Raw genomic sequence first — 12066 nt, forward strand, 5'->3', positions numbered from 1 at the left:
TGAGATAAAATTCACATAATGGAACTAACACCCATTTTAAAGTGTACAATTCAGGGGCAGTTAGTGCATTCACTGTGTTGTGCAATCCTCTCTAGTTCCAAGACATTTCCATCATTCCAGAGGGAAATTCAGTACACATTAAGTAGTCAGTGTGTGTTCTCCCTTTCCCCCAGACCCTGGCAATCTCTAATCTGCGTTCTGTCTCTATGGATTTCTCTATTCTGAATGTTTCTTATAAGCAGAATCCTACAACATATGACCTTTTGTGTCTGGTTTCTTTCACTTAGCATGGTATTTTTGAGGTTCATCTACACTGTAGTATTTATCAATCAGTACTTCACTCCTTTTTATGGCTGCATGATGTCCCATTGTATGGACAGACCACATTTTGTTTATCCACTTGTCTGTTGATGGACATTTGGGTTGTTTTCACTTTTTGGCTGTGGTGAATAGTGTTGCTATTTGTGTACAAGTATTCGTTTGAATTCTTCCAGTTCTTTCAAATTTTGGGGGGTGTATGTCTAAGAGTGGAATCCTGTGTTTAACTTTTGGAGGAACTACTGCCTTTTTTTCATAGCAGCTACACTATTTTTACCTTCCCACCAGTAATATAGCAGTAGATGAGGGTTCCAGTTTCCAAATTTTGACAAAATTTATTTTCCTTTTTTTTTTTTTTTTTTTAATGAAGGCTGTCCAGATGAATGTGAAGTATGCTCTTGTTGTGATTCTTATTTGTATTTCCCTAATTCCTAATGATGTGGAGCATCTTTCCATGTGCCTATTGGCTGTCTGTCTTTTTTGGAGAAATGTCTACTCAGGTCTTGTGCCCATTTTTCATTGGGTTGTTTTCTTTCTGTTGTTGAGTTATAAGAAGTCTTTATGGGGAATCTGGATCCAGGCCAGAATCCTATGTGCGATCTTTCACGCCTGCCCATAGGCAGTTCTAAGACTTTGTCTGGCAGGCTCCTTTGGGAAGCTGCCTTCCCCATACCAGATTGGGTATACTCTCTTCTAGAAGAGTGTACTGCACTCTTCTAGAGGCAGCTGCGGGCAATGCTCAGACCGCCTGCCCGTGAGCCTCCACGCATGTCTGCATTCCTAGCCTGGGCAGTTTTCATTTGGAGGCCATCTTACTGGGGACGTTGGCTGAGGCACCTCTCAGGCACTTCAGCTGCGACTTTTGGAAGCCTTGGCTGAGGTATTTTTCCCCATTCTGACTCCATGCTTTCCTACTCCTCACTCTTCTCCTTTGCTATGTTTTGAATGTTTATGTCCCCCCACTCCCTAAAATTCATATGTTGAAATCCTATTGCCCAATGTAATCTTCTTAGAAAGTGGGGCCTTTGGGAGGTGATTAGGTCATGAGGGTAAAGCCCTGATGAATAGGATTAATGCTCTTCTAAAAGAGGGCTCTCACCAGAGTGTGACCATACTGGTGCCTTGATCTTGGATTTCCAGCCACCAGAACTGTGAGAAATAAATCTCTGTTGTCTCTAAACCACCCAGTCTGTGGTGTTTTGTTACAGCAGCCTGAATGAACTGAGACCTCCACCCTCCCTGCCCCTTAGCCCCATGGGTCCGTGAACAGGCAGGAGCCTTAGTTTAGGGATCCTTAGCAGCAGTGAGATGATAGCCCCTGTCTGCCCTGCGTATCATCTGACCCTCACCCAGTGCCATTCTACGAGAAAAAATGAGTACTAGGGAGCTGGCACCTTTAATTTTGTCTCTGATTTGCAGTGTTGCAGTAAGTGAATAATGTTGATTTTACTTTCAGTTTGGATTCTTGTCCTCATTAACCACCTTGGCACCTGGCAGCTTGACATGTCACACGTTCTGAGTACTAGACCCTATCAGATGTATAATTTGCAACTATTTTCTCCCATTCTGTACATTGTCTTTTCACTTTTTTGATAGTGTCCTTTGACACACACAAGTTTTTAACTTGATGAAGTCCAGTTTATGTGTTTTTTCTTGTGTTGCTTAGGCTTTTGGCATCATATCTAAGAATCCATTGCCAGAGCTAAGGTCATGAAGATTTACCCCAATGTGTTTTTCTTAGAATTTTATAGTTTTAGCTCTTACAGTTAGGTCACTGATGTATTTTTGAGTTAATTTTTATATATGTTGTGAGGTAAGGGTCTGACTTCATTTGCATCTGGATGTCAAGTTGTGCTAGCACCAAATGTTGAAGAGGCCATTTTTCCCATTGAATGTTCTTGGCACCCTTGTTGAAAATCAGTCAACCATGTAGGTGAGATTTATTTCTGGACTTTATTTCTGTTCCATTGGTCTGTATGTCTGTCTTTATGCCAGTGCCACTGTTTTGATTAAAGTTGCTTTATGGGGCGCCTAGGTGGCTCAGTTGGTTGAACGGCCGACTTCAGCTCAGGTCATGATCTCACAGCTCGTGAGTTCGAGCCCTGTTGTCGGGCTCTGTGCAGATGGCTCAGAGCCTGGAGCCTGCTTCGGATTCTGTGTCTCCCTCTGTCTCTACCCCTCTCCTGCTCGCGCTCTCTGTCTCTCTCTCTCTCTCTCAAAAATAAACATTAAAAGAAAATTTTTCTTAAAGTTGCTTTGTATTGAGTTTTCAAAATTGGGAAGAGTGAGTCCTCTGAACATTGTTTTTCTTTTTCAGGATTTGACTATTTGGGGTCCCTTGCAATTCTGTGTGAATATTAGGATCAGTTTTTGCAAAAAAAAAAAAATATTATTGGGACTTTGATAGGGAATGCATTGGCCATGTAGATTGTTTTCGGGAGTTATTATCATTGTCCTCCAATCCATAAACATGGGATGCCACTAATTTAGGTCTTTAATTTCTTTTGGCAATGTTTTGTGTTTTTTAGAGTAAACAAGTTTGTGCTTCTTCAATTAAACTTATTTCTGAGTATTTTAATCTTTTTCATGCTATTATAAATGGAATTGTTTTCCTAATTTCCTTTCCTTTTCTTTTTAAATTTTGTTTATTTTATTTTGAGAGAGTGCAGGCAAGCAGGGGAGGTGGAGAATGGGACAGAGAGAGAGAATCCCAAGCAGATTCCACACTGTCAGCACAGAGCCCCACATGGGGCTTGATCTCATGACCGTGAGATTATGAACTGAGCCAAAATCAAGAGTTTGACACTTAACCAACTGAGCCACCCAGGCACCCTCATTTCCTCTTCTAATTGTTCATTTCTAGTATATAGAAATACAACTGATTTTTTGTGCGTTGATCTTTTATTTTGCAACTTTACTGAATTAATTTATTAGTTCTAACAGTTATTTTGTGGATTCTTTAGGATCTGTAAATAGAGAATTTCACTTCTTTGTTTACAGTTTGTATGCTTATGATTTGTTTTCATGCCTAATTGTGCTCCTAGAACTTCCAGTACAGTGTTGAATAGAAGTGGTGAACATGGGCGTCCTTGTCTTATTGCCAATTTTAGGGAAAAGCTTTTAGTATTTCACCATTGAATATGAGGTTAGCTATCATATATTGTTTTTATTTGTTTTTATTATTATTATTTTTTAGAGCATCCACAAGAGCAGGGTAAAGGAGCGAAGGGAGGGAGAGAGAGAGAGAGAGAGAGAGAGAGAGAGAGAGAGAGATAGTGATAGTGATAGTGAGAGAGAATCTTAAGCAGGCTCCATGCTTAGCACAGAGCCTGACGCGACTCAATCCCACCATCCTGGGATCATGACAGGAGCTGAAATCAAGAGTTGCACGCTCAACCGACTGAGCCACCCGGGCTCTGTACTGTTTTTATATTAGCATTACATTGTATTCCACTTTTCTTTCATTTGAGATACATACAGCAAATAAATAGAAAAGTTCATAGAGCTGTAAAACATATCCATTATAGACTTTCTTCTTGTACCTAGAAAGAATTTTAGAAAAACTGCATCCAATATTGTAATTAGATCACTGAAGTTTGCTACTGCCATGCTGTTTTGACCAAATTAGCCATGGAAATGAATCAAATAACCACTGAAAATATTTTTAAATTGATTTGATTGAATTTCCAGTTTATTTTGACCTGAGATTTGGTCAAAGCAAGTTTGATACTATAATAGGACAATTTAGAGAAATAGAAGTTTTGCAAAAATCTCATGAACAATATAGAATCACAAAACTAGAAGCAACCTCCAGTCTTGATCTCTGTTCCAGAACCTATTAGGAGTTGGGATTGTTTAGTTTGCAAAAGAGAAATAGGATCACTACAAGGGACATAAAATATTTGTGCTGTTAGATAATGACTTTTTTTTTTTTTAACTTAGGCCACTCAGGTCAGAAAATGGAGGTTTTTTAAGGCCTAGTGTAAAGGAAGAACTTCCTAGAAATTAAGAGCAAATATGAAATGGGCTACCTTTCACGATTGTGAGCATTGTCACAACTTGGTGAAAGCTAACATGATATGACTCACAGAAATGCTGCAGAATGGCACAGAAAGGTGTTAAGGTGCCCCCACATCTGTTATTCTGCCCTTCTCCATAAGCCCTGGGGAAAAGGAACTTAAGAATTCCTATCATAATATAGGAAAAACACGTGGTACTTTTCTCAGTAAGCAATGACAGCTCACTGCAGCAGAGAGAGTCTGTAAGGTGATAATCCACAGAAGCTGACCCACAGAGATGAAGATCAGAAGAGGAGACAGCTCACCTCTTAACTGTGAGAGGAGGGGAAAGAAGACAAGAGACACAACTAGATTCAAAGTCTAGTTATTAAAGGAGTGTTTCCCCCCACCCCCCAAATGTGGAATAAATCACCAAGAGCAGGAATGGGGCCTGCCATTTTTGTTTCATTTTTAAGTTTGTGAGAAAACATTTACATCTCTCCTCTTTGGGGATCTCTTAGGCTCTTCCAGAAATCATCTTCTGAGTAGTTGTGAAGAATTGAAAGCAACACAACACTAATTTTAAGCACTGTAAATATAGGAAACAGGACTAGAGTAACACAAAACCAAAAGTCAGGTTTTAGTCAGTGTCAGAGAAACCACACATCTTGAGGAAATGAGGCTGCTCAGAATATGGGGTGTTTACTTGTGCCATCCCTACTACCTCTCATCCTAATCCCTGAGTTCCAGCTGACTTCTTTTTCCTTTGTATCCTACATCAAGGGATCCATGGGGCAGGGGGACAGTGCAGGGAGGTGGCTAGTGGTCCTCCCCAACACCATGGAGATGGCCCAGAGATGATCTTAGAAGCCAAGGAAGTAATAACAGTGTAATTTACACTTAAAAACCTGTCCTTTCTCAAACACCTAATGTGCCAGATGCTTGCTAGATGCCGGATATTCTTCGTGAGCTTCTATAGACCATCTCCCAGTAGATTTAAATAGTTTTGCATGACCCTAGACACCAGATGTAATGGATTGGTGCTCTGATGACTTAAGATCCCACAGTTTGTGAGCCCAAGTCAGCTAATGACAGACCAGCTAGGCTTAGTCTGAAGTAAAATTTTGAGTCAGCCATTACTCCCTGTGTCCCATCACTGCTTGAGAGTAATTAGTTAATATTCATTTGTTAGTTTAGCAGTTCTTTTTAAGAGTTGAAGCTCTGAAATATATATATATAATAAAAATAAATAAAATAGAAAGTTGAAGCTCTGTCAATTTCCCATTGCCGCTCCATTACAGCTCGTAGTATCCTCCAGGCTACCTGTTCTTTAATTCTCAAACCAAATAAGACAAAGATGTGTGATCTAGGCTCTAGCACTGCTTTACCCTTTGGATTAGAACCCTGGAACATCACTCCATCTCCTGCTGGGAGAATCCTTCAGAGACCATACTAAGGACTATTTTTTTTTTTTTAATCAGTAAAGTTTTTTTTGTTGTTGTTGGGTTTTTTTTGTTGTTGTTGTTTTTCAATATATGAAGTTTATTGTCAAATTGGTTTCCAAGGACTATTTTTCGGCATCCGACTGCGCTTGTTGGCAGCAGGTCTGCCATAGGAACCCTTACTCCTGAATTCTAGGAATTGCACCAAGCTCGCCATGTTGGCTGTCTGAGAATCTGTGCTACTACTGTGTGCTTATCTTCTCATGTTGTTTTGTCTGTGCTAAGAAACTATAACTCTCTTGGTATTTTAATCTCTCAACTACCAAAGAATGTATTTCAAATCAATGTTATCCTGTCGTGTCAAGATTTTTTCATCTATCAGACTAGCCGTCTTGCAGTGATTTAACATTTCTTTATCCTCTAGGGAAAAGTTAACCATTGGATGCCGCCAGCTGGTCGAGATGGAAAATTCCATGCAGCAGTGCAATGCATCTGTCTATATGGAGGCCAAAAACAGGGGATGGTGTGAGGACATGCTTAACTATAGGACCTAAATCCTGATTTATAACTTAAAAGGAATGGCATTTGTCTTCAAGAACAATAGAGTGGCTATCAACCTTTTGAGTCAAACCCAAGTCTTGTAAAAAAAAAAAATGTCTCATAGGTGCAAGAAGGTGATTGCTTATTGTTGAAAATCTCATTGAGGTTCTAAAAAGCCTAATGCATCCATTGTGGGATAAACTGTGTACTCAACTCATTGCAGTTGACAATACCTCCCTACCTCTACTCCTGACACTGAGCCAATCTGTCTAAAGAAGGGAGAGCTGTCTTTTTAACCTCTTAGGGCAGGAGCCACTTTGGCATCTGTGGAAGGCCCAGGGGCACAACTTTGGCATCTCTCTCAACCCTAAACATGAGTACATGGCCAGAAACACTTCCAAACCCCAAGAAAGAAATAGGACAATTAGGACATGGCCATGCTCACCATGCTCCACAAATGAAATCTTACCCTGGGCTGTTTTATGATCACACTGTCTTCCATTTAGACCTGGTGAACGTAACATACATCCCTTCCACTTCCCCCAAGGTAATAAAAGTAGAATTTTGACTTCAGCTCCTACTTACTATATAGTTTCTTTTCTTCTACCCTAGGCTTGTCACTTTTCAGTGCATTTCTAATGGAAAAAGCAGAGGAGACCCCTATAACAGACTTCCCTTAAATGTGAAAGAGGCATGGATTTATGGGATTAAGTGGCAGTGACTAATGTTTGCCCCTAGCTAAACCAAGTGTTTAATCAACTTATTTAGTTATACAATACATTGGAAATCCTTGTTTAGTAGAGTATATTATGCTTTTGTTAATACATTAGACTAAATCTAATTTGGTATTCTATGATAAATGTTAATTTATTTTTTACAAAAAAGCAATAAATTTTATTTTTAGTAAGGTTTTGCTTTTCATTTTACTTCCAAATTGTGTTTCTTGAACTGTGTACAGGTATGATGATAAAAGTGACCCTCTCCCAATACAAGAGAATCTATGCCGGATTCTCAGTGTCAATCTGTGCAGGGCCCCGCCGAGCTTTATGTTTGCATAGGAAGCCACAGCTCTACCTAGGGCTCAAATGCCATCAGGAATATGAGCCGAGCCCCGTGGGAGGAGAAGCTTCCAGAGGATCTCTGCTGTCTTTCCTTTTCTTCCTGGAGGAGCCAGAAAAGCATCGCCCTCCCCACCCCTCCAGGTTTTTTTTTTTTTTTTTTTTTCAGATTTTTATCCTTCAACTGCTTCTGGTTTGTTACCGGGTTTTGGTTCTGCTTTGTAAACTCGTCTCCTCTTCCCTCTTTTTATTTAAAAAAAAAAATTTTTTTTTTTTTTGTTTGAGAAACAGCATGAGCAGGGGAGGGGCAGAGAGAGAGAGAAGGAATCCAAGCAGACTCTGTGCTGTCAGCACAGAGTCCAAGGTGGGGCTTGAACTCATGAACGGTGAGATCATGACCTGAGCCAAAGTCAGACGGTTAACCCACTGAGCCACCCAGGCGCCCCTCCCCCACTTATCTTTTTAACATAGGTTGTGATCTTTAGGAAATTTCACTCCTGTCACCTGTGTGCTTCCACACATTTCACTTTTTAAAAAAAATTTGAGGGGCGCTTGGGTGGCATAGTCGGTAAAACGTCCGACTTTGGCTCAGGTCAGGATCTCAACTTTGTGGGTTCTAGCCCTGCATCAGGCTCTGTGTGGACAGCTTGGAGCCTAGAGCCTGCTTTGGATTCTGTGGCTCTCTGCCCCTCCCCTGTGCGCACTCTCTCTCCCTCTCAAATATAACATTTTAAAAATGTTAAAAAAAAAAATAAAAAAATAAAAGTTTGGGGGGGTGGAGGGAGGGGCAGAGAGAGAGAGACAGGAAAGATTCCCAAGCAGGCTCTGTACTGGAAGTGCAGAGCCCAAGGCAAGGCTCGAACCCATGAACCATGAGATCATGACCTGACCTGAAACCAAGGGTTGGAGGTTGACTGAGCCACCCAGGTGCCCCTACACATTTCACTCTTATGCATGTAGACTTTATCTTAGTCTGTATCTTTTACGGTGGACATTAATTTGTCAATTACTTCAACCTTTTTCATTTTTTATTTTGAGATGTGAAGATGTTGACTTTCTAGTCTTCTTTCTTTTGATTTAGAAACTTTCTTTTAAAAATGTTTAATGTTTTTTTAAAATGTCAGGTTTTTCTTTGTTGCTGTCTTTTCTAATCTTAATTTTATACTTTCTAATAGTCCAATGCAGGAGGTGAGGGATCCCTTTCCCCCACCCTCTACTCGTTTTCTGGGTCCTCCACTCTGGATTGAAATAACTCAGCTGACAGAAGGATCATAAGCTCCACCTTGTAGAACACATTTGTTTTAATGGAAGAATTATTAGATCCTTATGAGAGGAACTTACAGTTCTAAAATCTCCATTCTTCAATATGTATGTATGGCTATCATATTTTGGGCGGAAGCCATCATATGTATGCCAGTAGGAACAAATGAGCAAAGTCACACCAGGGAAAGGGCTCCCTTGGCCTTAGGAGTTGGTGATAACTTCATGAGGGCCATCCAGGAGTATTATTCCAGCAAAGTTATGGGCACTATCTTACATTAGTAGACTTTTCCACCTTACTGTTACAAAACAGAATCTACTTACCTCCTGAGAGGACTAGGGAGGACCCTTCGGGTGTAGCCACCCCAGCAATTCCAGCATTCTGGGCCAAAGGAATGCTGGCTCTAAGAACTGGGGCTGGGGGCTCCTGGGTGGCTCAGTTAAGCATCCAACTTCACCTCAGGTCATGATCTCACGGTTCCTGGGTTTGAGCCCTGCATGGGGCTCTGTGCTGACAGCTCAGAGCCTGGAGCCTGCTTCAGATTCTGTGTTTCCCTTTCTCTCTCTCTCTGTCCCTCCCTCACTCATGCTCTCTTTCAAAAATAAACATAAAAAAAAAAAAATTTTTTTTTTTTTAAAGAATTGGCTTCTGTTGTGCCCCACTGGGAATGTTAGGACCTGTAGTGGGCAATTGGGACTGCACAGACTAGAATTTAACAGATGAATTTCACTTTCCCATTTTGGACTTTGTCACCTGAAAGACAGGGGACATAAAGCTCAATTCCTTTATCTTTTGACCATCACCTTGAGAGAGAACAGAAGTCTTTTTACCTTTTCAGGGTTGATCCAGGTTTATTTAGATGGTGTCTTGGTCGGAGCCTAGGTCACTGTTCATACTCCTTTTGACAGCTCCACCCCAGCCCACCTATCTGTTGGAGATCCCCCCCCCCCCCCTTTTTAACATTTAATTTCAGAGAGAAAGAGCACGCACACCAGCATGTGAGTCTGGGAGGGTGGAGAGAATCTCAAGCAGGCCCTGCCTGAACTGTCAGCCCAGAGCCTGATGTGGGCTCAACCTCACCAGCCGTGAGATCATGACCTGCGCCTAAAACAGGAGCTGGACACTTAACTGAGACACCCAGGCACCCCTGGAGCCCTTTTCAAGCATATTTTTTTCATTCCATGAGGATGAATTTACCTCTTAAGAAATAGATTTCACTTTTGAATAATCAAACACATCTTCCACTCTCAGGAAGTGATGCCACCCAAAGCCCTTTGCTGATTTAGACAGGCCAGTCAGCCTCCCAATTGATGGCTCTTTGGCTATCCTGCCCAAAAAAACCCACTCCAGTGAAAACAACCCGTTATCAGCTATGAAACTGGAAGGTGAGGTGGTAGACACCCAGACCCCAGCTAGTTGTTTGGCTCAGTTCTGCTAACTCAAACTGATGTTAACATCCTATTCTTTAGGAGTTCTAATCTTTACTTAGCTTCTGCAACTCTACTGTAGACTGATGGTCATGGGCTAAACTACATTAGGTCTGTATATAATCCTTGCCAGTAGAATCAATGGTTCCCTACTGGGATTTCTAGGGAGGTAAAATACAGGTATCTCTTAGTCCCCCCTTTTTAAAGCCTTTTCTTTTAAAAGGTTTGGCACCCTTTTGGTTAAGCTAGAAAGATAAAACCTTTTTAAGTGCAGTTTTGAGTTTTTTCAGAATAATCACCAGCTCTCGTGCTCTTTTGTAGTCAATTCCCATCCACACCCCAGGAAGCCATTCAGGTGTCTGCTATCGCTGGTTTCCGCTTTTCCAGAATGTTATGTAAATGCCTTGAGGTTGGCTTTTCACTTAGCATAATGCTTCGGGGATGCATCCATGTTGTTTTTAATCAGTACTTCATCTTTTTTATTCCTAGGTAGTATTCCATTGTATGGATGCACCAATTTATACATTCACCAGTTGGAAGGCTATGTTGACTTATTTTTGGTGACTGAATAAAAGCAGCTACATTCACATACAGGTTTGTGTGAACATTTTCAGTTCATTTGAATCAATTCCTAGGAAGGGTGATTACTGTATCACAGGGCATTTAATTTTGTCAGAAACTGTCAAACTTTTCCAAAGTGACCTTACCATTTTGTTAATTCCTCCAGCAGTTTCTCGGCATCCTAACCAGAACTTGGTATTTTTAATAGGTAGGTCATTTTGCTTTTTACATTTTCCTACTGATTTATGGTAACATCTTTTCATGTTTGTTTTGAAATCCATTTATTTTCTTTGGTGAAGTGTCATGTTCAAATCTTTTGCCTAATTTTTTTTTTTTTTTTAAAGTTTTGAGTTCTGGGCACCAGTCACTTATCAGGCACATTCTTTCAAGCCTGTACCTTTAAAGACTTGGTACCATTTTTGCTTAAGATAGAGACAAAGCACTTGCTTATTGCAGGAGGTAGATATTACTTTGATTTGGGAGTAACCTTACTAGATACTTGGCCCTGCTAATTACTGGACTAGTTGCATTTGGTAGATGCCTTTCAACTTTTTAATACAGCCACTTTCACTCTGAACTTGCTGTAGGTGAGTTCATCTCTGGGTCATTCCCTCATGTCTTTCATTCATCCCAGCTTGGTATTGTGTGTGCCTTTTCTCCAGGCTAAAATTTCTTCCTTTGCTCACTGTGAGCAAATGTGTAGCCATGTACCCAGACGTAGGTCCTTCTTAGATTTCCACATGATTATCAACCCTGTACACACTGAGGTTTTTGCTTCTCTCTCAGTCAACCCCCAGTGAGGCATGGAGCTATTAACAGTGAAGTTTAAATATTTTGTGGCCACTATTGCTGGTACTTGTTGCTAAGCATCATTTTACAACTGAGAATGTTCTGGTTTTATTATGAAAGAAACTGGTTCTTCATAGTAATTACTTTTTAACCTACAGAGGATTCAACTTTTTTTCGATTTAAAAAAAAATGAATTTGATATTGTGTAAGGTGTACAGCTTACTTTGATACATTTATATATTGCAACATAACTGCCAGCCATGGAGTGATATTTATCACATTACATAATTATAGCATAACATTATCTATATTCATTATACCATGCATTAGGTCAGGTTTATTACTTCTTACAAATTTGTACCCTTAAATACCACCACTCCTCTCTACCTCCCTCACCCCTGGTAACCACCATTTTACTTTTTTTTTTTTTTTTTTTTTTTACATCTTTAACTTTTTTAGATTCCACATATAAGTGGTATTCATCTAGTACTCATCTTTGACTTGTGTTGCTCAGCATAATGGGCTCAATGTTGTTGAGCCAATATTGTTGTTGCCAATATTGTTGCCATCTTCCTTTCTCATGTACAGTTTAACTTTTTTAACACGTCTCTTGTTTACAGGACCAAATTTGTGTTGTGGCCTTATTAAATATAAAGATTCATACACTGGTGT

General features: G+C 40.3%; 1 protein-coding gene across 7 annotated transcripts in view; it reads left to right on the forward strand.

Annotated features, from left to right (window-relative positions):
• SWT1 (SWT1 RNA endoribonuclease homolog) overlaps positions 1-10635 on the forward strand; it is a 103637-nt gene extending 93002 nt beyond the window's left edge. For 3 of the 7 annotated variants that reach the window (XM_027074348.2, XM_027074349.2, XM_027074347.2), the window contains one exon: positions 6183-10635. In XM_027074348.2, the coding sequence (XP_026930149.1) occupies positions 6183-6312 (130 nt within the window). In that variant the 3' untranslated portion in view covers positions 6313-10635. The remainder of the gene's footprint in view (positions 1-6182) is intronic. The other 4 variants (XR_008293215.1, XM_027074350.2, XR_003425529.2 and 1 more) reach the window with 3 other exon arrangements.
• Positions 10636-12066: the final 1431 nt, after the last annotated feature.

Source organism: Acinonyx jubatus, chromosome E4, assembly GCF_027475565.1.
Source record: "Acinonyx jubatus isolate Ajub_Pintada_27869175 chromosome E4, VMU_Ajub_asm_v1.0, whole genome shotgun sequence".
NCBI classification, from domain to species: Eukaryota; Metazoa; Chordata; class Mammalia; order Carnivora; family Felidae; genus Acinonyx; species Acinonyx jubatus.